General features: G+C 35.8%; 1 protein-coding gene across 2 annotated transcripts; it reads left to right on the top strand.

Annotated features, from left to right (window-relative positions):
• On the top strand, positions 1-27,689 carry LOC141403877 (G-protein coupled receptor Mth2-like). Of its 2 annotated transcripts, XM_073986938.1 has the most exons (8): positions 4-349; positions 11,100-11,777; positions 11,830-12,015; positions 12,083-12,328; positions 25,945-26,122; positions 26,190-26,390; positions 26,541-26,626; positions 27,197-27,689. In XM_073986938.1, exons 2-8 carry the CDS (start codon positions 11,111-11,113, stop codon positions 27,226-27,228), a joined length of 1,596 nt encoding a protein of 531 aa, XP_073843039.1. In that variant the 5' UTR covers positions 4-349; positions 11,100-11,110; the 3' UTR covers positions 27,229-27,689. The 2 variants fall into 2 exon arrangements, with proteins under 2 accessions (XP_073843040.1, XP_073843039.1); XM_073986939.1 differs by lacking the exon at positions 26,541-26,626 and having other exon boundaries at positions 1-349.

Raw genomic sequence — 27,689 nt, 5'->3', positions numbered from 1 at the left:
TTTAGTTTCTGTTCCAATGCGAAACGATGTGGTAGCAACTAAAATGTGATCGCACAATGAAAGCATACGAAACGTAACATGTGAAGAAGAAGTAACGTGTGTGCCGGCGTAAATAATGCGGAAAATGCATCACTCTTGACGCGATCGTGAATGTGATATTAGATACCCCATGCATTGGGAAAATACTATATAACTGAAAATCAAGCGAAAAAAAAAACGAAAACAGAATACTCAAAATACGGAATATAATATTACTCTAGTTAATCATCAATAAAGAAAAAATAAGTACCTACGTACATATTTGAACTAACTTAGGTGTTCATTGTGCTTCCGTGATCTGTGGTATTAGGTATGTGTACGAGGTTTCAAATTCCAAGTTACGGTTATAATAGTTATTGTAATCGGTATTTTAAGCGTACAGCGTACAACTGCACATAAATAATTGCAATAATTAAATGCTCTGTTCCAGATTCTCTGTTTAAGATTCTAAAAATTTTGCCATTTTGACCATTCTTTTCAGTGTGAATTTTAAAAGTGTTACAATTTTTTTTTTGTGGATTTGATATTTTTGGAAATAGAAATTATTTGTTGTTATCTGATGAGAAAACCAAAACAAGAAGATAATAAATAAATCTAAAATGTTGTCATGACACCTCAAAAGATAAACGATATAACTAACAGTTCTGACGTAAAAAATGTATTCGCTGCTTATTTTTATAAAATGACTAAGGAAAGAGTGTGTTTTTTTAACTCCATTCATGGCTTCTTTATCGTGCAATTGATAAAGCAATCAAAGATAATAATAATTTTAACGCTTAACAACTTAACAAAATGTACACTCGGCAAAATATCGCGTACATATTGTACCTCATAGCTAATAATGTTCAGCTCATATTAATAATGTTATCAGCTTTAATATTTTAAATTTCCATATAAGTGAAAATACCCCCAAAAATCTATTATTATGATTTATTGTTAAAAATATAGTCAGAATAAAAATAATTTGAAAATACAGCGCAACATAAAGACCTTTTGTGATATTTTAAATCGAAGTGAAGATAAATATAAACAAGTAATACCCGTATTTTCTAGCCCTAGGTAACCGGGTAGGTAGCTACCTATTAGTTATCTTTACCTACGCGTTTGGTAATTTCTACGTGTCATTTACCGAGGCGGTGATTTTCATTCATGATTTCGTAAAAAACATTGCCACATATAAGTGTTTTACAGGCAAAATCCTTGGTGTAAGCAACACGGCCGTTTTCGACCCGGTAACGTTACCTATGGATTTAATTTATGAAATTTTGCTTACACGGGGGATATCTATGAACTCATGGATAACTACGCGTAGAAATTATGGGCATAAGGACGGCGTTAAGTTCACAAAGTCCACAAAGTAGCTAAAATCGTGTGGGTTTATAACAATTATACCAATTTTTCGTAGAGACATTTTCTGGCCTCTTGGAACTTTAAATCTCGTATTACAGCTATTGTTGCAAAAAAAATTCCTAAAATACTCAAAATCCTTGCTAACTTAAAAGCCGTATTTCTCGAAACATGATTTTTTGAGATGTGTCACTCTTTGAGTAAATGAGCGATACATTTCGTGGAGTTTAGTGATCACTGGGAACCTTAAATGTGAAATTATGTACATATAGTTTCTGGTCAGGAATTCCCGACCAGGGATTTCCCGGGAATTCTCGATTTTTTTCGGACGGGATTTCCCGGGTATTTGTATTTTTCATATATAAGTCTTATCTTATTTGTCTTATAGTTATTTAATGTTGAAAATATAGTGGAATAGCGATTATTCATTCCCCAATAATTCGTAATTCCCGATCATTTGTAACAAACTTAGGGTCCATAGTAAAAATTTCGTGTAAACTACATACATTTTGGTCCTCACAATAATTATTGTTTTTCTCTGGAAGTCGAACTCTGTATAAACTTACTTAAATCTAAACTTTTTGTTCTAGTCCATATTTTTATTAATGGCACCGTGGTAGAATTGTGAAGCTTTGTACACAAAAGGTCAACCTTGTAAAAATTCTTTATCAACGGATTTATTCTATGCCCTACGCCCTTCGAAATATAAAAAGAACGCCCCGTTTCATTGACCTAAAAAATAGAGTCGCACAGCAATCTTTGGTATGAAGGAAGCCTTTGCGAGGATGGTCGTGGGAAACAGCAATTTATATAATCTCCGCAAATTAGTCAGGAAGAATTGGTTGGCTTCACCAGCTGCCATATAAAATGTATTGGTATTTTCAAGATTTTGGCGCATCGTGGTTAACATTGTTCCAAAGAGATAACTAATGATACAACTAAAAATATAAGGAGTATTTATTTCCTTTATGTTTGCTCCCTGTCACGTCTATGCCCCACGAACTCGATTTCTCATAGTCCCGGGAATTCCCGGGTTCCCGTGAATGAGAATTTTTTATTCCCGATTTCCCGGGAATGGAAAAAAGTCGGGAATTTCCAAACTATATACAAAAGGTTTTTTATAATATCTTTCTATCACTAGTTCAGATTTCTACATGGACTCCAACTGCAATCCATTAAGAATTTCTTTTTCTTGAATTACTTTCAGTTTGTAAGTTTGTTATTTTATAATAAAATCTTTGGGAAGAAATAATGTAGGGATCTACAAACCGACTGCTTTTAGGGACCAACATTCAAAACTGACAGTCAACGTACTTTTACGACAATTTTCTGGCTAAAAATGTTTTGAATCCAATATGCAAGGTATTATTTACAGCTTAGGAAAAAACCTTGATATTAATGAAATAGACTTCGATGACTGTCAGTATTTTTGGTCAGTGTGTACTATGCTTAACATCCTAAAACAGGTAATGAAACTTTTATAATATCAAAGAGTGGAGTCCGATTATATTTTTAGCTCGACGTTTGAGGACTTCCTAGCCTATTATATATAATAAATAAAGGAAAATGGATAAGGTAGTGGCAGCGATATATTTGAATATACATTTCAAAAATGTTCTTTATGTTGTTGGGGGAAATTACAACAATAAAATCCCAGCAAAATTTTCGATGCCAAAGATGCCATTCAATCATGGGTGAACGTGATCTGGCATGTCATCTTTTTAGCATCTTCATCGATGAATTTTATATGAGCGTGGACCCCAAAAGATGCTATTCATTTTTGGATCCATAGCATGTCATTTACACCAATGCTTTGACATGTCATTTTCCCCAATGCTTTGGCATGTTATTTCCACCAATGCTTTGGCATATCATTTTCACCAACCCTTTGCAATGACATTGTCATTACGAAGAGAGTTTTAACAACGTTGGTTGTGATTTCTAGTCTCCGACAAATCAAGCCCGTTGTAAATAATTAATCGTATATATTTAGAAAAATCTGTATAAATAAAAACACAAAATTCATCTCTAGTGGATCGATGGAATGGGTTCAAATGCTAATGAAAAGATCGGATCTTTCACGACTTCCTTTGCATGGGTTCAAATGCTGATGAAAAGGTCGGATCTTTCACGACTTCATTTGCATTTGTTCAAATGCTAATGAAAAGATCGGATCTTCATTTGAACCAATGCAAAAGATCCAGTGAAATCATGGCATCTCAAGGAACCGATTCCATACAATTTTGCTGGGATAGCGATGTTGGGTAGAAAATGGCAAGAAAGAAAAAAATATTTGACCGAGGTCTGGAATTAGATTTTTTCAGGGAATACTTATTTTCTCAAAATACTTATTTGCATACAGTGAACATATTATACACATATTTATGTACATACATACGTATGTCTTTGGAGTTAGTTTGTCTAACCACAATTCCGTCACACTTTGTAACCACATTACAATATTAGATATCCATTAAGTCAGAGTACTTTAGATGTTTACCGACAAATACAATTCCTATACACGAATGAATGAATGGTTAATTGAAATTAGTCATTTCCTTGCAAAAAAAAAAAAAACATCGTATTGTCTAAATAGTATTTTTCCAATTATCGATTAAAGTGGAAGAAAACATCAAATGGAACGGATGTATAAATTTTACAAAATGTAATAATAACAAACACAACACACACCCGTTGACATAAGTGAGATGAACAAAAATAAACATCTGTTCTATATAATGTAATGTCTTTTCAGTATTTACATACATACATACATATGTGTAACTGGAAATTACTTTTTGTGGTATCGTAATTTATGGAAAAATTATATAAAGATTTACATAATTTTAAATATGATTATCGGTTGGTAACGCCTTTGTACCACAAAACTATGCTAATGAAAGTCAAACATAATACAGTATAATCTCGATAATCCGGACATCACATGTTAAAGCGGTGCACAGTGCGAAATTTGGGAAGTTTAGTGGAACTTTAAGGGATTTTCAAAGTATATGAAATCAATTAAACTGTTATTGAATTCGTTAGCTAAGTAATCCACTGCAAATGGTCCATATTCAGTTTGCCGATTTACTCCACGAAACGACTAAAAAATGCACTTAAAGTTACACTTTTGTTTAATAATTTTTTTTTTGTAAGAAATGTATTTTTGATTCATTAAAAAAATGGAGTGGCGCGGACAAAAGGCAAGTCAGTATGCCACGATTTATTTTTCTTAATATTTTACAAAACAATTATGATATTTTACACTTTAAAACAATGCAAAAAACCCTTATAGTTTTCGTGCAATTTTAGTCGGAAAGAAGTAATTTTTTTAAGGTTTTCAAAATTATAATTTTTTATTTTCCGTGGACATTTCAAAAGTGAGTTCCGTACATTCACGTGTTAAGATATATATAATCTGAAAGATTGGATTCTCCTCTGTTCGCAAAGCTATAAAACTGCTGCGGTATCGCGCGGTCTTTGGAGATATTCAAGATTTTCTAAAAAGACTTTGGGAATTTCATTCAGTTGCATTTTCCAAAAGTGGAAGGTAAACGCGACAATGAACGCCATTGTTGACTGTGTTTTGAAGAAATGGACTCACTAATTCTAAAAATGATAATTTCTGTAAAATTAAGAAACCTCTCGCAATTTTTCATAGTTTTGACCTCTAAATGTTGGTGATTTACATATGGTGCAACATTTTTAGATGCTGCGGTGCAAATACCAAAATACGTTAAAAATTTTAATGCAGTGCAGACCTGAACTTGATCTGAAAGACATTATTAACATAATTAATGGTACAGACCTGCTGAATTGACCAATAAACATTATAGATACAAATGAAAACAAAAAATATTGACATTTTAATAGATGTGTAGGGTTGTGGGGCTTCACCCAGAAGTGGACCTATGTTGACAGCTTATGTGTGAGGAGGTTTTTTTATTCGCTAACATCTTAAAATTTACATTTCCAACAAAATCGGCTGCAATTTTTGTCTTTAACCTTTAAAATACCCAATATGAGGGAACCCGGCATGTGGGGGCTATTTCAAAACGCGACCCTATATTGAAAATATTTTGTACATAAGTTTTCAATGCGCTGAAAACTCAATATACCAATTTGCATCAAAATCGATTGAAAAATGAATGTAAAACGTAAAAACGGCAGCCACCGTTACATGAGCGCTACAGGAAACCGCGAGTCTATGTGGCCCAATTTGAGCCCCACACTGTCCACTAATATAAGAAACATTTGTGCAAAATTTTAGGAATCTACACCTTTTCCTTTAAAAGTTATTAGTAAAGTTCCGCTAAAGTGCTCATATTTTGCACTGTGCGGTGCCCGAATTATCGAATTGTCAGGAATACCGGTTACGAAATACACAAATATCGAGAGTTAACATGATAACATGATATATGACTATACCAAAATGTGGACATATATTGATGAATTTTGGCAAAAATGTTTGATACAGATTATAAACTCGAAATGTCAAACTGCAGCACATTCAGTTTGAAAATATGGCCAAAATCGAGAAATTATAAAAAAAAACAAGTAAAAAAGTTTTAAGTTTGACCTGGTCGAACTTTTTATACCCTCCACCATCATATACATATGTATATAAAATCAAAATGGAGCAGTTTATTGATCAATGGGAAATGTATGGGTATGAAATGTAGCTAAAAACGTCAAAATAGCTGAAACCGGGCGGTACCGTTATATGGGGGATATACCAAAACGTGGACCTGTGTCCATAATTTTTGTTTGAAAAGTTTGTTGACCAATGGGAACCCTAAATGTCAAATTTTAGCTAATTCGGTCTGAAAATGTAGCTAAAAGCGTCAAAATAACTGAAATCGGGCAGTACCGTTATATGGGGGCTATACCAAAACGTGGACCTGTGTCCGTAATTTTTAGTGGAGAAGTTTTCTGATCAATGAGAACCCTTAATGTGAAATTATAGCTAATTCGGTCAGAAAATGTAGCTTACTTGATCTAAATTTAGACCCTAAACCTATGTGTACAAATTTTCAGCTCTCTATCCCAACTCATTCTGAAGATAGCGTGGTTACAACAGACGGACGGACGGACATGGCTAAATCGACTTAGAATTTTACACTGATCAAGAATATATATATTAATTATTACTTCGATGAGTTACAAACGGAATGACAAACTTAATATACCCTCCATATTATGATGGAGGGTATAAAAACAAGAGGTACGTCTATATGAGGGATATACCAAACCATGGAGCTCTATCAACCATGGACCTACGCAAGATGTTTAATACCACAAAAGAACACAAAATGTCAAATTACAGCAAATTCACTTTGAAAATATAGACAAAATCTTGAAATTAATAAAAAATGGAAGTACCGTTATCGGGGACTATACCTAAAGTGGACCAACCCTGGCGATTGTTGGGGAAAATTATCTACTAGTCACTACGAGTTTACGGTAAAATTTTCAGATCGATATCTTGATTAGAAATATTTATACCCCCAGCATCTATGCTAACGAGGGTATATACACTTTCAAAATGTGCCACATCGAAATAATGGTTTTAGACCCCATGTACCCTAGCGGTCATCTGAATAGGTTTGATTTTTTTTCTTTTTATATGTTAAGGTATCTTCTGATGTGTTCGTATTACAGATCCATACTATTTAGTTTTTGAGAGTCCTATACTATGCCTACATTCCCAAGAAAAAACTTGACGGTGTTGCCATATTTTCGGAAAATATCCCAATTATAATAAAAAATGTACAAAAAAGTGCCCAATTTTTGCGATCATCAGAATAGGTTTGAATAAAAAAAAAATTGAAAAATTGTACTTCCCAAGCAAATATTGCGCAGTTTTTTTGGTTTAGTTTAGTAAAATGGAACATTCTGATAAATCCTACAACAAATTTGACCCTCTTTATTTGGAACGTGGGTTCAATTCTCAACATGGAAAAGTTACCAAGAACATTCAGATAAAATCAAGAAATATTCAAACAAAAAGGTTTTATAAACTTGCTTTAAATGACTTTTTGATTTCGTTAGATCTCTTCTGAGCTTTGAAAATTGTCTGAAAGCAAATACCAAGTGTAGCCATATTATTAGGATCGATAAAGTAGAAAGTTCATTGAAAATAGTTGGTATTTTAGTTCAAGTTTCATTTTTTTAACTATCCTTGCAGTACAAATTTAAGTATTATCATGCTCAAAAATCCACCATAGTTGACGACATGTATCATAAATGTTCGGAAATTGGTCTGGAAGAATGTTTCATCGATATCACCGACTTTTATAGTGCTGTATAACCTCAGTAGTCCATTCTTTTGTACTTATTCGTGTTTGTTTTATGACTTGTGAACAGCACTATAAAAGTCGGTGATATCATGCCGCTTTGACTTAAATTTGAATTACAATTTTCTACTTTATTGTCTCGATGAAACATTCTTCCAGACCAATTTATGATACATGTCGTTAACTATGGTGGATTTTTGAGCATGATAATACCTAAATTTGTACTGCAAGGATAGTTAAAAAATGAAACTTGAACTAAAATACAAACTATTTTCAATGACCTTTCTAATTTATCGATCCTAATAATATGGCTACACTTTGTATTTGCTTTCAGACAATTTTCGAAGCTCAGAAGAGATCTAACGAAATCAAAAAGTCATTTAAAGCAAGTTTATAAAACCTTTTTGTTTGAATATTTCTTGATTTTATCTGAATGTTCTTGGTAACTTTTCCATGTTGAGAATTGAACCCACGTTCCAAATAAGGCGGGTCAAATTTGTTGTAGGATTTATCAGAATGTTCCATTTTACTAAACTAAACCAAAAAACTGCGCAATATTTGCTTGGGTAGTACAATTTTTCAATTTTTATTGATTCAAACCTATTCAGATGATCGCAAAAATTGGACACTTTTTTGTACAGTTTTTATTATAATTGGGATATTTTCCGAAAATATGGCAACACCGTCAAGTTTTTTCTTGGGAATGTTGGCATAGTATAGGACTCTCAAAAACTAAATAGTATGGATCTGTAATACGAACACATCAGAAGATACCTAAACATATAAAAAGAAAAAAAAATCAAACCTATTCTGATGACCGCTAGTGTATGTTTGGACGAAATGTGTTTCAAACAATTTGCAGTTGATTTAGCCATGTCCGTCCGTCTGGCTGGCTGGAGCGCACGAAGGGATAAACCGATTCGGTCCAAAATTTGGATTTCGTAATATTTGTCCAAACTTAGTTTAAGTCCGAAGAGTACCTCACCCACAAAAGTTCGGAAATGTTCGGAAAATGTGTGCGCACGATAACTCTTGAAGGAAGTAACCGATTAGGTCCATACTGTGCACATCATGAAATTTCTACCTGACTTAGATGAGGTTCCAATATGGACTCAAACGGTCCACTCCTTCGGATACCACCCACACAAAATTTCGGAAAAGTTCAGTTTAAGACCTCTCGAATCGCTTTGATTTTGTTGTAGCAACTTGTATTCACTGCACCTCATACGACGGTATAACTTCCAACAGGGCAAGTCCATACTTCCTGAGAAAATAGCCTGAAAGGTACAAAAAAACCCCTATGACACCGTGTGTAGTAGTTGGAGCGCAAGATAACTCTCAGACGGATTTGCCGATTCGGTCCAAAATGTAATATAATAATTGTTCCACAAACATCCCATAAGGGACAAGGGACACTTCTCTCATATCAATGAGTGCACCCCGATTCATATTAACTCAATGATATGGGACGTACAATTTATCGCCAAGTCCGAACGGCGTGTCTAAGACACCACTTTTGTAGAGAAGTTTTTCATGGCTAAAATACTCAGGAAATGTCGCCAACATTACTGAGGGGTATTTTGCCACCGTTGAAAAGTGTTTTGATGTTGCCTGGCCGGGGAATCGAACCCAGGACCTTATGTGTGCAAGGTGGGTGTGCATACCATTGCACCACGGTGGCACCCAAAATGTGGCCTTGGTAATATTTTGTTCAAATTTAGTTTAAGTTCGAAGATAAGCCATATCGGTCCACTGCTTCAGGTAACTCCCCCACGAAGTTCAAAAATTTTCGGACAAATGGTGCGCGCGATGGGAGTGACCTATTTGGTCCACACTTTACACATTCTGATATATCTTCCAGATATAGATCAGGTTCGAATATGGACTATATTTGTCCACTCCCTAGGGTACCTCCCATACAAAATTTTGGATAAATTCACTTTAAGACCTGCTCTCGAATCACTTTGATTTTTGTTGAAGCAACTTGCATTCGCTGCCTCACTACACAACAGCCCGAAAGCTGTAAAAACCCCTACGGCAACATATGTAGTGGCTGGAGAGTTCGAACCGAATACTGCGTTCGTCCACACTTTGGATATTGTAATATTTCTTCGAATATTAGATGAAATTCGAAGGTGGTGCTTATAGGTCCACTCCTTCCGGTACCTCCCCCACAAAAGTTCGATAATATTCTCTAAAATGGTACGCGCGATTTCTCATAGACGTAGCAACCGATTTGGTCCAAACTTTGGATCTCTAAATATTGTTGAAACTTAGTTTATGTTTAAATTTGGGCCCTAACTGTCCAATCCTTGTGATCAACCTTTTTGTGTGGTTCAAGGATCCTTTGGACATTTTTACCGAAGGTTTTCCTAGTGGCTCTGTTTACAGCGATATTATTTTTTTTCGTAGGCTAGTGTGAAAAATAAAAAAACAAAATACATGTTTTTTGGAAAAAAAAAAGTATTTCAATCCACACAGGCTGAGGTTATATCTCTGTCGGTAAAGCCGACTGATACTTTTTTACTTGTTTTGACGCTCTCTCCCATACAAGCTAAACCACAGAGCGCCGTGCCAAGCGTGAACGCATATGGTTTAGAGAGTAACTTGTTCCTTATCAATAGACAGCGGAATTTTATGCAACCCCTATTTTCGTTCGATTCATGTCGAATTTTGGTACTGGGCATATTTTTGGCTTCTGATTAAATTGCAATTGAAACATATGACATATACAACATGTATGCATTTTACATATATTCTTATGCAACAACTATGTCAATAAAAAGGTTTGTGTGTACAATTTTCCTGTTTAAAATTATCTTCAGTCAATAAAATAGAGAAATGTATAACCACAGCCATAACCTTCAAAATACCGAAAATCGGGAGGTATCGTTCTATGGGGGCTACGTGAAGGCATGTACCTAAACCGACAAATTTTAGGTGGAAAGTTTTTTACCCCCTAGGAATACTAAATACCAAATTTCAGCCATTTCGGAAGAATATTTAGGCCACAACCTTCAAAACACCGAAAACCGGGAGGTATCGTTCAATGGGGGCTATATTAAGGTGTGGATTTGTGCGACAAATGTCTCGCTGAAAGTTGTATACCCCCCAACGAATACAAAATACCAAATTTCAGTAATTTCGGTGGGATATTGAGGCCACAAATCCTCGCATAATATGTTTGGATCCAAACATATATTTGTTTGCAACCACCCCCAAATATAAATTTGTTTTGATCCAAATATATTTCTAACATATATTTTTCTGCGTGTATTAGTCAGTTCGGAGAGGTTATAACCTACTTTAATTAATGTTTAAATCATTACGAAGTAATTGATTTTATTTTTTATAATAATACTACTCTTATATTAATTCTACATCGTTTTTTTATATCACCTTCTTTTCCTCTTACAGTGTCAATAAATATGATGCATTTAAAACCCAATCTCCTCGTAATACTTGCCTGCTCTTTTTGTACACTTTGTGTCGTCTGTGCGGATATTCCAAATTGCCCATTTGAAGATACAGTTGATCTGACAAACAGCCAACGGCTAAGCAATGGTTCCTATTTATATGAAAATATTTTAATACCTCCCGATAAGATCGGAATCTATGATTATGAAGTTATATTTGAAGGTATTCGCCTGCCAATGGATCCACATCCACGAGGTTGTCTATGTCAGGGACGAAATTGTGTACGATTTTGTTGTCATCCCTCGAGAGAATTGATTGCCAATTTCAGTCGCAAATGTTCCAGTGATCAGTTGGAAAAAGAATTGGAATATGATCCATATGTTAATGTTACGCTGAGTAATGGTTCTACGGTGCTTAGACATGTAACAAAAGAATTTACTGTGGTCCAGGGTGTACCCTGTGTAGGTGCCTATTCGTTGGTGCCCCAAGATGATGAAGAAGATAGTTGGGAATTGTTTGAAGATGGCACTTTACTACGCCACTATGATATGGCCCATCTCAGTAAGAGAGATTATTGCCTAATGCCAATGGAATTGGATAGCGGGGAATGGGTACTGAATCCAATGAATTGTCCCATTTTAAAAGCTGCTTCCTTATCGTTACAAATTAACAACATAGGTAAGTTGTAAATGAATTAATAGGAGAAATATTTGAAATATTTTTATTACAGCCATGGCCGTATCGGTTCCATTTATCATTCTAACAATATTGGTCTACAGTTTCATACCGGAGCTTCGAAATCTCCATGGTAAATGTTTGATTTCATATCTTTGTCCACTGGCCATTGGTTATTCCATCTTAAGTACAATTTCATTGTCCGAAGTTGTATTCCAAAATGTGGTATGCAGTTGCATGGGTAAGTTTTTTTTTTCTTATATTTCCAAACAATTTATGCTCATATCTCTTCCTATCAATTGTTTCAGGTTATGTTGCTTACTATTGTTTTATGAGTGCCTTCTTTTGGCTTAGCGTCATTAGTTTCGATTTATGGCAAAATTTCCGCCTAACCGGTTCCATGCGATTTGGCCAGCGTAAACGTTTCTGTTTATACTCCATTTATGCCTGGGGCATTCCAGCATGCCTGACACTCATAGTGATAGCTTTACAAAATTCCAGTATTGATGATTTGTATAAACCGGGTATTGGAGATGATTACTGTTGGCTGAAAAGTGAGTAAATTATATTTTTTATCTATCTATTGTATTTCCATGAAGTAAATATGAACACAATTTCCAAAGATCAATTTCAACATTCAGAGAATGTGGCTCCTTCTTATCATTGATGTACTACGCAGACGAAAGTCCGATCCACTTTAACAAATACGAACTCCGGATAAATATTCGCCCTTCGTTCGTCTCAAGTGGGCAACCAACTCCACATGTTGTGACCAAAAACTAACCTTTAACACCTCCTAAGAAAATGAAAAGATACAAATTTTCTCAAAACTTTACCCACATGAACCCAACCTTTGAAAAAGATGTTAGATCTGGGATGCTTTGACTTTGCAAAGACACTGTCTCGAGCACGCACACATTTATATTTTGCTGTTGATTATTGCTACTGCAATAATTTGGGCAGTACTGCTTTAGTTTTACAACACTATTTCCAATGGTAATTCTTTGAAAAGCATCTAATTTCGTTTTTTGAGCTTTCGGGTTATTATATCAAAAAGCATGAACTGGCCTACAAAAAATGAGATCATGAATATATCCCTCTGAATTTTTCCGCATGGAAAATAATTTTAATTTTTAATTTTAATAATTTTATTCCCCGAATCGACAAAAACATTCCCTTTTTAGACATAAATATGGAAATAAAAAATTTTGCAATTGCACTATGGGTCCAATGAGAGGTTTTTGAGGCAACAAGTCACTGGAAGTTGCTGGACCTTTGAAATTTAGCCCCGATGTTTATAATGAGCATAAAAATACATCTGCAATACATTTGGAAGGAATCGGTTCTGATATAGGTATAGCGTTCATACATATGTTTCAACCGACTAAGGTCACAATTTGCATCCGATCGCTTTAAAATTAGATATCTTAAATCCTGTTCAATTTAATATCACGTCCGGAAATTTTGGTTCTGATCGGTTCAGGTATATATATCTAGATATCTGCCATGATGTACGAAATGTAAATCCTCTGAAATGGCTGGAGCGAATTTGATAAAACTTATCTTTAGGTCTTAGAATTGATCGTAAGGTAGTTTTAATAGCGAACATGATGTACGCTAGAAAGAAATATTTCAATCGTGTTTTCGGATCAGATTTTTTGAGCTTTTGGACCATTATGTCTGTCTAGAACCCATTATCTCAGGTAGTATGGACTTGCCCCCGAAAACAATTATACCTTGGTAATAGGGACCGGTAGGGCAACCTGCTTAAAAACTTCACTACGATTAGAGGCATGTCCTTATACCAATATTATCCACATTCGAACCTAATCTATGTCTGAAAGAAATATTATGATACCCAAAGTTTGGCCCAACCTTCAGTTACACCCTTCGAGAACATACTCACCGCTATTCCATACCAAAAATCGATCGGTAGCTTTCTACAGGGGCTGCATCAAAGCGTGAACCTATTCCCACAATACTTTGCAAAAATATTTATAGCTCCAACGTAGACTAAACTTCTACTTTTAGCCATTTCGATTAAATAATGTGATTAAAATCCTTAAAATACCAACAATCGCACAGTGGATGCGACTAAAGACACAAATCAAAAATTCATGTCGTCGTTTTAAAAATTTAAAGATGCAAATCGTTTGAAAACATTCCAAATTTTTCGAAACTCAACTTATTTTCTCCATTTCTCGCTGTTCTTAAGGAGAACAAGTAAAAAGGCGTTAAGTTCGCCCGGGCCGAACCTTTTATACCCTCCACCATAAAATGGTCTTAATTAAAATGGAATAAATAGGGTCCTTTTACAATTTTAGGTGGAACAACTTTTCGACAATGGATAGACTCCTACTACCTCCAACTATTGCTTGAATTACACTGTGAACATAAATGTTGGGGCAGAGATAATTCCTTTTGTAAGCCATCATCAATTAGCATTATATCTTTGTTTGTTGTTTTTGTAGAGCACTTAAGCAACAGTGAACAAAGATATAACGCTAATTCATGATGACTCACAGGGTCTCTAACAAAAATTTCATCACGCCATAACGCGGAAGTTCGACTCACGACGGATCTGTCCTTCGGGGTTCATAATATGCCCACCAAGGCCTTTCTTCCCCAAGAGAAATTTTCCGTGCCCCAGACTTTCACCTCCATTTTGTTGCACAGTGTTATCTTACCTAAAAAAATGTGTTCAGCGAGGTGAAAGGTACCACATACGGGGATCTATCAAAGAGTCAACCTATTTTTAAAGTTTTTGGAGGAAAAGTTTTATAGCTGCAGGGAACTTCAAGGGTCAAATGGACCTAGACCCTCAAAAATGGACCCATGTTGTCGAATTTTAGTGAAGAACTTTCGTGACAACTGAAAATTCCCGAAAATCGGGAGGTACAGTTATATGGGGGGGATATACCAAAACATGGACCTATGTTGACGATGTTTCGTTGGAGATGTTTTATGACTACTGAGAACTTCAAATGTCAAATTACAGCTATTTCGGTTAAAAACTGTATCTAAAATTCTCAAAATACCGAAAATTGGGAGGTACCGTTATATGGGGGCTATACCAAAACATGGACCTATGTTGACGATGTTTGGTGGGGATGTTTAATGACCACTGAGAACCTCAAATGGCAAATTACAGCTAGTTCGGTTAAAAATTGTAGCTAAAATTCTCAAAATACCGAAAATCGGGAGTTACCGTTATATGGGGGCTATACCAAAACATGGACCTATGTTGACGATGTTTGGTGGAGATGTTTCATGACCACTGAGAACCTCAAATGTCAAATTGCAGATAGTTCGGTTACAAATGGTGGCTAAAATTCTCAAAATACCGAAAATCGGGAGGTACCGTAATATGGGGGCTATACCAAAACATGGACCTATGTTGACGATGCTTGGTGGAGATGTTTCATGACCACTGAGAACTTCAAATGGCAAATTACAGCTAGTTCGGTTAAAAATTGTAGCTAAAATTCTCAAAATACCGAAAATCGGGAGGTACCGATATATGGGGGCTATACCAAAACATGGTCCTATGTCGACGATGTTTCGTGGAGATGTTTAACGACCACTGAGAACCTCAAATCTCAAATTGCAGATAGTTTGGTTAAAAATTGTAACTAAAATTCTCAAAATACCGAAAATCGGGAGGTACCGTTATATGGGGACTATACCAAAACATGGACCTATGCCCATATCCTTTGGGATATAAGTTTTTTGATCACTAGGAACCCTAAGTGCCAAATCGGTCTGCAAATGTGGCGAAGAACGCCAAAATACCTCAAATCCGGAGGTACCGTTATATGGGAGCTATTCCAAAGAGTGGACCGATATAGTCCATCTTCGAACTTGACCTGCCTATGGAAAAAAGATCCTCGGGTGCAAAATTTCAGCACTCTATCTCAATTATTGCGGACGCTAGAGTGATTACAACAGACGGACAGACAGACGGACAGACGGACATGGCTAGATAGTCTTAGAATTTTATCCTGATCAAGAATATATATACTTTATAGGGTCGCAAATGATTAGATCGATGAGTTACAAACGGTGGAGGGTAAAAAAAGCCTCACAAACATGACTAATTTGGAAGAATAAAATGTATTTAAAAACAAGTAAAAAAGTATCAGTCGGCTTTGCCGACAGAGAAATACCCTCAGCCTGTTCATATTGAAACATTTTTTCACAAAAAAAAACTTATGTATTTAGAGGGTTTCAAAATTTTGGTCGTATGAACCGACAAAAATGTTGATTAGGATAAAAGTTCAAAAACTTTGCGGAAAAGGTACTTAAAGGAATGGGCCGACATAGACCATGGGGGTGCCATAGGGGGTTTTTACACCCTTCGGGCTGTTTTCTCAAGAAGTATGGACTTGCCCCTGAAACAACTTTTTCCATCGTAATTGAGGCAGCGAATGTAAGTTGCTTCAACAAAAATCAAAGTGATTCAATAGCAGGTCTTAAAGTGAACTTATCTAAAATTTTGTGTGGGAGGTACGGGGTGGAGAGGACAAATATAGTTCATATTCGAACCTGATCTATATCTGGTAGATATTATGAGAATGTGTAAAGTATGGACCAAACCGGTCACTCCCATCAAGAGTTATCGTGCGCACAATTTTTCCGAATATTTTTGAACTTTTGTGGGGTAGGTACCTGAAGGAGTGGACCGATATGGCTTATCTACGAACTTAAACTAAGTTTGGAAACAAGATTACGAAGGTCAAATTTTGGCCGAAATCGGCATTTCCGTTCGAGAATTATATTGCGCTTCCACCCATAAACATGGTGTCATAGGGTTTGTTTTTCAACTTTCAGGCTATTTTTTCAGGAAGTATGGACTTGCCCCTTGAGGAAACTTGTACCTTCATATAGGGGACAGTGAATACAATATGCTACAACAAAAACCAAGGCGATTCGAGAGCAGGTCCTAAACTGAACTTTTCCAAAATTTGGTGTGGGAGGTACTTGAAGGAGTTTACCGATTGAGTCCATATTGCAACCTCATCTAAGTCTGGTAGAAATTTCATAATGTGCAAAGTATGGACCAAATCGGTTACTCCCTTCGCACAAGTTTTGCGACAATTTTTGAACATTTGTGGGGGAGGTACCTGAAGGAGTGGACCGATATAATCCATCTTTGAACTTAAACTAAGTTTGGATAAAATATTACGAAAGCCAAATTTTGGACCGAATCGGCAGATCCGTTCGGGAGTTATCTTGCGCTCCAACCACTACACACGGTGTCATAGGGTTTTTTGTAACTTTCAGGTTATTTTCTCCGGAAGTATGGACTTGCCCCTAATGAAAATTACAGCGTCGTATAGAGGACAGCGAATACAACTTGCGTAAACAAAAATCAAAGCGCTTCGAGACCAGGTCCCAAACTGAACGTTTCCGAAATTTTGTGTGGGAGGTACCCGAAGGAGTGGACCGATTGAGTCCATATTGGAACCTCATCTTAGTTTGGTAGAAATTACACGATGTGCAAAGTATGGACCATATCGGTTATTCCCTACAAGAGTTATCGTGCGCACAAGTTTTGCGACATTTTTGAACATTTGTGGGGGAGGTACCTGAAGGAGTGGACCTATATGGCCCATCTTCGAACTTAAATCGAATCTGAACAAAATATTTCGATACCCAAAATTTGAACCAAATCGATTGATCCGTTCGAGAGTTATCGTGCGCACCAGCCAGCCAGACAGATCGACAGACAGACGGACGGACATTGCTAGATCTACTCAAAATTGTCTGAAACGGATATCGTACAAACATACTTGGGGTCTAAAACCATTATTTCGATGAGGCACATTTTTGGTCGTGTCAAAGTGTAAATACCCTCTTAGCCTAAAGGCTGAGGGTATAAAAATGACGGTTTTGGAGATATAGTGCGAAATAGATATAAATTATGGAAATTTTCGATATTTTATAAAATTTGAGGCAATAAATGTATGTAGTTTTTATTACAGTGTTTTTACAGTGTTTTATTTAACTTGCTTTGGTGTCCGTGTAGTTCAAATCTGGTAACTCATTTTTAACACAGTTGCAGTTGACCAATCGAACTGAAACTGTGCACACTTTTCAGATTTGGATGACAATACATGAATATGAAATCAAAACCAATATTGGTCCATTTTTACCATTTTTACAGTGTTTTAACGGTGTTTTATTTAACTTGCATTTCAAAACTGGTAACTCATTTTCCACACAGTTGCTGTTGACCAATCGAACTAAAACTTTGCACACTTTTCAAATTTGGATGACAAAACATGAATATGGGCCCATTTTTTCCTACAACTCCCATATAGCGGTACCACCCAATTTCAGGTATTTTGAGGATTTTATCTTCATTTTGGTACAGCTCGACCTCGAAAACCCTGCCGGCACATACTACAATGACTATTGTGCAAGATAACTCTAAAACATTTTCAAAAAATTCTTTCAAACATTGTTTTTGGGAACCAAACTTCTTCATAAACTACTCGAAATATTAAATTACGTTTAATTTTTCGAGTAGTTTATGAAGAAGTTTGGTTACCAAAAATGTTTGGTATATGTCAGTGATTTGGTATAGCCCCACATTACGGTACCTACAGATTTTAAAGCACACTCATGATTCAAAATCGATATATTTTATATACGGCATAATTTTTGTGTTTGGTTTGGTTTTTTTAGTCAGCGGCTGAGGGTATATCTCCGTCAGCACAGTTGACTGATACTTTCTTACGTGTTTTTAATAGACAGGTCAAGATCAAATATGGGCTATATCGGCCTACGTTTTGCTGTAGCCTCCATATAACTTTACCTCCCGATTTTCGGCATTTTAAAGGATATAGCTACATTTTAGAACTTTGCGGCGGATATCTTTTTATTATTGCTCAGATGGAAGAACTGAACGGAACAGCGTGACATGATTGACGGTATCGAAGACTTGCGTTAAATCAAGAGCCACCATAACTGTACGGCCGCACTGCTCGTTCTGGTTCAGTTCTTGACTGATGTTTGCGTAATGCTTTTGTGGTACGGTGTATTTTCCGGAATCCATCTTGATGTTGGAAACAGCTTCGCGTCAGGAGGAGGAGTGCCTCTAGCGCCTTCGCTACCGGCGACATGAGGGAAATCGACATGTACCATTCGTCTCTGTTGTCATACTTGCCTGTATTCAGTAGCTGGACCACCCTGTCAATTTTCCATCCGTCTGGTACAATATGGATGGATGGGATACTCACCCCGGCTTCATCCATTGCTATTCCGTGTGGGCCCAACTCTGTGGATGATTTCGCGTTTCGGATTACGTCCGCAATATCGCCCATCGTAAATTGTGGTGGTACCTCATCGGCTGGGAGGGCTCTTCTTATACGGTATAGCACACTCCTCTTCGCTCTATCACTCTCGGTGTGCCTATAAATTGACAGTTAAAATAACCCACGTGCTTCTACGAATCACAATCTTTCTTTCCGGATTCGAAATTGATGTAACCGTTTTCTCCAGTGGTTTAGCCACTTCTTCCGCTTATGTTCGCCTACTAGCCTGTTGACTTCAGTAAATTCTCTAACTCTTGGGTCTTCCGGCTTCGTACGAGGAAGCTCATCATGCTCATTTGTTAGTCACACCGCCTCTACTGGGAAATTTGGTATTATTTTGGGTGTTGGACATGCAGGTATGTAACGAGCGGTTAAGGCAGTGATGGTGTCCCTGAAAGTCAATCAGCTTTCCCATTGTTCCCAAAAATACGGCGTTCAGAGGTTATGAAGTCAGGTGGTCTGTTAACGGGGAAAGTGGGTATGGGTAACTTCCTGAAGCGGTGTTTTGTAAATTCTCTGAATAATTGCCAATTAGCTTTTCCATGGTTAAGAAAATTAAGTTGGTAAGAGGTTATAAGGGCAGGATGTTTGTTAATGGGGGCGATGATAGGAAAGGAGAGTGGTCTGAGTCAAACGAAATGACGGGTTGCAAAGATACTTCATTGATCAGATCGCATGTCACAATGGTAATGTCTGGCGATCTGTGGCGTTCTGATCTTATTCTCTTAGGAGCGTCCCTAACACCATACGGTCAATACTCTCCAAAAGCGAACTAATATCGGGCATATTACGCAAGGTACAGCTATTCATCAGCTACAGTGGCTCCAAGCGAAAGTCGTACACCTAATGAAATTTTTTTAATTGACTTATATCACCGACACGGAAAGGTATATGAAGAAAGTATTTACGCAGTCTTTTAGTGCATTTAGTCGACAAATTAGAAACACGATATAATTAAATAATAATACTAAGAATTTTAGCACCAAGCGAAAGATTAAATGGGAAAGAGGCGTAAAAATGAAATAAAAATAGTTTTTATGAAACCACATGAGAAAATGATTTATTCAACTTTACAAAAACATTTTTTTCGATTCAGCAGGTATCGAAAATTAAAACTGCAAAGCTATTCAATACTTTGATGTCTACTATAAGAAAAAAAACACATATGAAATATTTAAAATAACTCAAACATTAAATAAATAATATTTTCTTGTGGATAGTTTAATACACGAAGTGCAAAATGAGTTGATTTTTAGTGTCCCGACACTCTAATCGATTGAAAAAATATTTGGAAGCTTATTTTTCCAATGTGCAGTCAAATTTTTACAACCTAAATACCTTGTCAATTGGTGATAAAAAAGGCGTAAAAAGGCTATACATAAATTTGTCCAAGAACGATGTTTAGAATATCAAAACAATAGCGATAAATGCTTAAATTTTCTTAAAAGAGTGTAATTTTGATAGATGCAACAAGTTCTGTGCGAAACCTGACATTACATTGTTAGTCCGGTCAAAATAGACATTGAAATAGCAAAAATTCCCACTGGGCTGAATTTTGGTGGAGAGCTGGGGTTTGCCATTAGAAGCAACGTCCTAAAAGTCCCCATCGATCCCATGTGTGCAAAAAAGTTATTCGGGGTCAAAGGTCAAATTTTAATGGTTTTTAGGTTTTCGGATTTATTTTTTGAAAACGGTTGATCTAATCAAGAAGTGACTAAAGTAAATATTGTAGACAGAAAAATTATCTACAAGTTTGCTCTTTATAATTTTTTCCCTAGATGGAACCATTCTTGAGATATAGCTGTTCTAAAAAACACATGATTTTTATGCACTTATAGGGGAAATATGCACATATTCATACGAACCGGCTAAAATAAGCGAAGTAACCGGGTCTGTCCCCCAAAAATATATATTTTCTTGAAGAGCGAAATTATAGCTATATTTTAAAAAAATTCCAACAAAATCGGAGCGTGTTTAGTAGAGTGATTCAATGTTAGAGTCATTTTATGCAAAAATAGCCCTTTTAACCCACATGTGTAATTAATTGTAAGCCCAACGGGAACGACCCCAACGAAAACTCTCCGATTTTTTCAAGTTTTGTCAGAAGGTAGGGTTTGTTGCGCTGATTACGGAAATGTATAATTTTCAACGGTTGCGGATCCGGTTCGCCGGCTATTCGACCCGAAAGGTCAAATTTAAAAACCGGGATAGACCCGGTTCTACTGAACCGATTACTGCAAAGTGGATATCGTTTGAAAGCTTATGAAAGTATCTAACACATAGTGGCATTACTTTAACCGGTTCGCCTCATAATGTACTTACGAGGCTAATTTTTTATTTGACCTTTAGATCACGATATCTCGAAAATTTTTTAAAAAACATAAAGGCCACTCTTGTAGACAATTATTAAATCTACAACTTTTATTTTAGCCGGCTTTTGCTAAGTCTTACCGTTTTTGAGAAAAATTAAAAAAAAACTGAATAATGCCTCCAAAAATGACCTTTGACCCCGAATAACTTGTTTTGCACACATGGGATCGATGGGGACTTTTAGGACGTTGCTTCTAATGGCCAACCCTAGCTCTCCACCAAAATTCAGCTTTGTGGGAATTTTTGCTATTTCCCCCTTATACGCATGTCTATTTTGACCGGACTATGTGAAAAATCCCACAAATTGCTTCATGTCTAATACACGAATAATAGAACATAACGAATCAGTGTATCTGCGAGTGTGTGGGGCTTATCTTTCAGATTTGAGTCGTTGTTTTATAATTTTTTTGAAGTCATTGGGATTCGAACTATGAGATTTTATAATTAAAATGAGTTCTTACTGCCTGGCGAATAATGTATTGGCCAAGGTAAGCGTTGTTCTTTCTGCAAAAACTCTGACTTCAAACATAAAAGCTTATTATTTGCGACCACTGGTATTAAATAATTGCTTCAATAACATGGGTTGGCTAGACTGTAGTCCAAGCTTGAACAATAAATCGCCTATTGTGGTTCTATAAATGGAAAATGTCTCCAGACGACTTATTCTTCCAGACATCCTTATAGGAGAGATTTTCAAAACAAGCGGTGACATATTTTACACTACAGTTGTACAGAACTGACCAAAAATATTCTAAATCGATTGCAGAATTCAACTGAAACCAGAAATATGCGGAAGGATTATTTATATTATAAAATATTTTCTCTTTATAATTGCTGTACGACTTTCGCTTGGTGCTAAAATTCTTAGTATTTTAAATATTTTAATTTTATAAAAATGTAAACGGGTTGATTATTTTATTATATCGTGTTTCTAAATTGTCGACTAAATGCACTATAAAGCTGCGTAAATACTTTCTTCATATCCCTTTTTGTGTCGGAGATATAAGTAAATTAAAAAAGTTTCATTAGGTGTACGACTTTCGCTTGGAGCGACTGTATATGTACATATTGAGCAACTCAACCTTGGCAGTCCCAAAGTTCACTGAATGTATGGCTATGTATGTATGGGTCTCTAGAGTCAAGATAAAGCGAGACTGATCTGTACTGTTCAGACTGGTGATGTATAAGTAAATCCTCCACCTCCACTTCTAGTACGATCTTTTCGCAAACGTTGTAACCATCGCAACGTTAGAAGCTGCAGATGACGCGGCTACCATGACGTTTTTACGACTCAAGTCTACAATTTCGCTGGCTTTATTGCGGAAACCGTCGAAATTGATTTGCAGGAATGATGCATTTTCGGGCCGCTGTACAACATGTGGTGTTAGATACAGCGTTTGTTGTTGGGATACTGTGGGGGTGTCTCGAATTCGGACGTTGAATCTTACGACGATGTTGGAGACACTCTGGAAGATGATCTGGAGCAGCAAGCAGTAACACAATTCCAATTGCAGTAGTCCTAGAGGCGGTTAAGACCAGAACAGCCTCGTAAGTGCTCCTCCTACCTACATTCCATTACATCTCACCAAACTGATCCATGGCCCGTGGTTCTTTGCTATCCCGTCACGGATCAAAAAAGCAGGCATTCCCTGATATATTACACGGTGCCCTTGAATCAAATTTAAATGGAAGGTCCTTACACCTGGGAAGTTTTTGCGGATTCTGAAACTACAATGTTCATAGATGAGAAAAATCAAAAAACTAAAAAAATCGCCGGAGCGCTTTTTAAATAAATCGCGATTCAAGTTGACATTTTTAGGGGTTGTTTAGGTTTTTGCGATTTTGGTTGGGAAACGCAAGTCCTATCAAAATGGGAATAAAGAAAATTTTGTAGCTATCAAAATTCTCTACAAGATTGACCTTAATGATATTTTCGTAGGTTTTACAACTTTTGAGATATAGAAGTTGAAATTGGGGCAACTAAAATTCAATTCAATTATGTATCGTCTCCTTATAAAACAATGTCAAGATTGCAATTTCCCAATTTAAACTTATATATCTAAAAAAAATGGTACAACCTAGGAAAAATTACATAAGCCAGTCTTGTAGGGAATTTTCACAGCTATAAGATTTTCTTAGGTCCCATGCCGATAAGACTTGCCGTATTCAAGCAAAATCGCGAAAACCTAACAAAAAAACCTAAAAATGTAAACTGAGCTTCTTTATCTCAAAAATGGTACAGCCTGAGAACAAATCATTAACATCAATCCTGTAGAGAATTTTCACAGCTACAACATTTTCTTTAGCTCCATTTCGATTGGACTTGCGGTTTCCAACCAAAATCGTAAAAGCCTAAAAAACACCTAAAAATGTGAATTTTGACCGCGATTTATTTAAAAATCCCTACAGCGATTTTTTCTTGTTTTTGGATTTTTCTCATCTATGAACATTGCTGTTTCAGAATTCACGAAAACTTCCCATGTGTAAGCGGTTTTCATTAAAAGTTAGTTAAGGCGCACCCTTCATGACATTGTTTTATAAGGGGGCGATACAGTCAGTGCATTGTCCCAATTTGAACTTCAATATCTCAAAAATGGTAAAATCTACGAAAATACCGTAAAGGTCAATCTTGTAGAGAATTTTCAAAGCTACAACATTTTCTTCAATCTCATTTTGATAGGACTTGCGGTTTCGAACCAAAATCGTGAAAACCTAAACAACCCATAAAAATGTCATCTTGAATCGCGATTTAATTAAAAAGCGCTCCGGCGATTTTTTTAGTTTTTTGATTTTTCTCATCTATGAACATTGTAGTTTCAGAATCCGCAAAAACTTCCCAGGTGTAAGCACCTTCCATTTAAATTTGATTCAAGAGCACCGTGATTACTGTTCTCATGCTGAAATATACTAATACAAACACATAATTGTTGAGCTGTTGGTCCCTGGTCGAAGATTCCTCCGAGTCAATCCGGTGCATAGAACCAGCCGCCGCACAATGTCGCGAGTTCATATTAACTGTGGCCAAAAATAGAAGGAGTTGTCGTAGGTTCATCAATTTTGGTACGCGTACCTATTATTGACTTGCAATCTTTAGGAAAAACATTGGGTTGGTCGGTCCACGTTTTGATATAGCCCCCATAGAACCGTACCTCCCGATTTTCGGTATTTTGAATGTTTTAGACACAATGACCAACCGAAAGTATTCGTATTTTGTTGTTAGTCTTCGGCAGAGGTATCAAACATTCCAAGAGAGAATTGTGGGCTTAGGACCACGTTTTGATATAGCCCCCGCACAACGATACCTCCCGATTATCGGTATTTTGAAGATTTTAGCCTCATTATTACACCGAAATTGCTGAAATTTGGTATTTAGTCTTCGTAGGGGGCATTATACTTTCACCTTGAAATTTGTCTGCATAGGTCCACGCCTTCATGTAGCCCCCATAGGACGGTACCTCCCGATGTTCGGTATTTTGGAGATTTTAGCCTGATTATCACACTGAAATGTCTGAAAATTGGTATTAAGTCTCCGTTGGGGGACTTATAACCTTCCACCAGAAATATGTCGGTATAGGTCCTCGTCTTCATATAGCCCCCATAGAACCGTGCCTCCTCTTTTTCGGTATTTTGAGTGTTGTGGCCTCAATATCCACCCGATATGACTGAAATTTGGTGTTTAGTGCTCGTATTGTTTGTGACCATATTGAATATATCAAACTCATGTCTTTATATATGAGAAATTTCCTTTAAATATTTTTTCGACCAATTACGAGTAGTGGTAATAAAAACGGTCAATTTTTTGTAAAAAATCGAATTTTGATTTTCGCTGTTCATAATTTTTTTAAAAATTGATATTTTTAAAATTCTCTCGTTTTAAAGCAAGATTATTAGGTACACAAAAATATATGATGATCGGTTCATTCAAGTTCGCGCTAAAGCCAACACCGCAAAACGATTTGTTAAAAAAGGGGGTTCCTCTCAGTGAGGTGGTCGCTGAAAAAGAAAAACGACATATTTGTCTGCAAACCTCTGCAGCTGGGACCTTTATATATTTGAAGTACTCACTTTTTACTACTCATACAGCAAAAAAGTTTGTAACATCCCTTTTAAATTTTAAATATTAACGCATAATATAATTTATTAATTTTAGAAAAAAAACACAAAAATACATATTAACTAAAATTGTCGGATTTAAATCCTCATATAGCAAAAAGTACTTCACGTATCAGTACCCAACTTCAGATTCTTCTTAATTAATATGTTTTCTATCACTCCCCATCAATAAATTTGTTCAACGAAGTATTTAGTTTTTACCATTTTTGGCCACTGTCGTGACACTGTGCGCCGTGGGTTTATGGATGTTGTGGTGTAGGGTATCATATGGTCGGCTCCTTTAGAAAATAGTATTTTTTACTTGTTTCACATTATCTACATTTCCAACAATTAACCTAAACTATTATATTTCTTCAATTTTTTTTTAGCAAATGATTGGTCGGCAATGATGTATTTCTTTGGAATAAATCTGATAATTGTACTTATTGATATAATCTTCTTCTCCATGACGTATTACAAAATTACTGTTATGCAGAGAGACATCGATAAAATCATAAGAAACGATACGAATGAGGGAAGACATCAGCTGAGGACGCACAAGAACAAGTAACAAAACAAAAATCGACATTACAAATTCAAAAGCCTAACTACTCTTAACTTGTTTTTTTTACAGCTTTGGCCTATTTTTACGTTTATTCCTCATCATGGGGGTCTCTTGGTTACTGGACATTGTTTCTTATATTGAGACCATTGTTAATCCTGGTGTCATAAATCCCATTTATTATGTATCGGATTTTATGAATGCCATATTGGGTCTATCGATATTTGTTTGTTTCGTTTTGAAACCGAAAGTTTTGTCACTCATCAAAAAGAGGTAAGTTCGAAATTGAATTGTATTTTTTTCGATGCTTTTTATTGCAGCCAAAAACAATTGTTTATATGACTCTTTTATTGTTGCTTTAATCTGTCTACAAAACAAAATATGTATTCTATTTGCATTCGCATACAAAACAAAAAAATAAAGACTATTCGGTAAGCAAGATGAAACTGACAACACCACCCATTCTGATTGCGAGGAAGAGGAAATCTCTTTGAACGGTATTGGCTCAGGTACAGAATTTGTTAATTTCGAAATTTGCTTTCTTACTTTTGCCTTTGTTTTGGCTTTTTTGCATGTAAATAATTAATTTGGTTGTATGTGTGTGTTGTTTTTGTTTGCAATTATTTTCCTCTGTTTTCTTTATTTTTGTGGGTGTCGGTCGGTCAGTGACACTGTGAAGTTAAGTGAACTTACTTAAGCTGTCTTGATTGAGAATTTTGCACAGTCTTATAATATTATTTAATGGTCGTAGTGATAACTATAAACTAATTTTATTTGCTAAATATCTACTAATATGATCAAGAAGGAAGAACATTTTTGGCCATTTTTAATAACAACACAAAAAATTCTAAAACTGCAAAATTTTAATATTTCGAATCGGCCTTAATTAACATTGGTGGTGTCATAAATTATTATAGTTATTTTTTTTAATTTTATTCAATCAACATGGAAGATTTTGAATAGCATGAAAATGTTTATGTTTATTGCACTTTAATACCAAAATATTTGGGAAAGAATTTACTAATTTTTCAAATAAAAATCGGCCACAACATCTAACATTAGTTTATTTTTTCTTCCAGATGTCAGCAAACAAAGGGAGGCGCTCACATGAGACCAATGGTAAAGAGAACAACCACATCGCAGTTGAGCTTATCGAAAATTCAAATGAGTCCAATAGCATCACGCTGATTCTCCAGATCTACCAGGCTGAATTTATTTATGTATATCCCTAATATACTTACATGTACATATGGACGAATCCTTATTTTATGTTTGTAATGTAATTTAATAACATTAATGTTTAAGTAAAATGATGCCAGCATATGATGAACTCTCTCATGGATTACTACCTTAAAGCGGTGAGGGAGTAAATCATCATCTAAATTAAGTGTAATCCAAATCCTACAACAAATTCCAAATGAGAATGTTATCAAAAGAAGTGGTAAAAGTATTATGACAGCTGTATATGTCTTTGTATGTAAATGTATGCGTGTATTGTTGTATTTAATTTATTTGTAATATAGTTTTATATATTTCGAAATTCAATAAAATACGCATTTTTTAATTTTATAA

This window comes from Musca autumnalis, unplaced genomic scaffold (genome assembly GCF_047663935.1).
Source record: "Musca autumnalis isolate F117 unplaced genomic scaffold, ASM4766393v1 scaffold_4, whole genome shotgun sequence".
NCBI lineage: Eukaryota > Metazoa > Arthropoda > Insecta > Diptera > Muscidae > Musca > Musca autumnalis.
The sequence above is the reverse complement of the archived record's forward strand: the minus strand, read 5'-3'. Positions and strand labels throughout refer to the sequence as shown.

What these genes read in the sequence shown, in the direction of transcription:
- LOC141403877 (XM_073986938.1), top strand. Translation starts at nt 11,111, where the DNA reads ATGATGCATTTAAAACCCAATCTCCTCGTAATACTTGCCTGCTCTTTT. An exon ending in TGATTACTGTTGGCTGAAAA is followed by an intron (nt 12,329 to 25,944) that starts GTGAGTAAATTA and finishes ATTTTTTTTTAG; the next exon opens with CAAATGATTGGTCGGCAATG. An exon ending in TTTGAACGGTATTGGCTCAG is followed by an intron (nt 26,627 to 27,196) that starts GTACAGAATTTG and finishes TTTTTCTTCCAG; the next exon opens with ATGTCAGCAAACAAAGGGAG.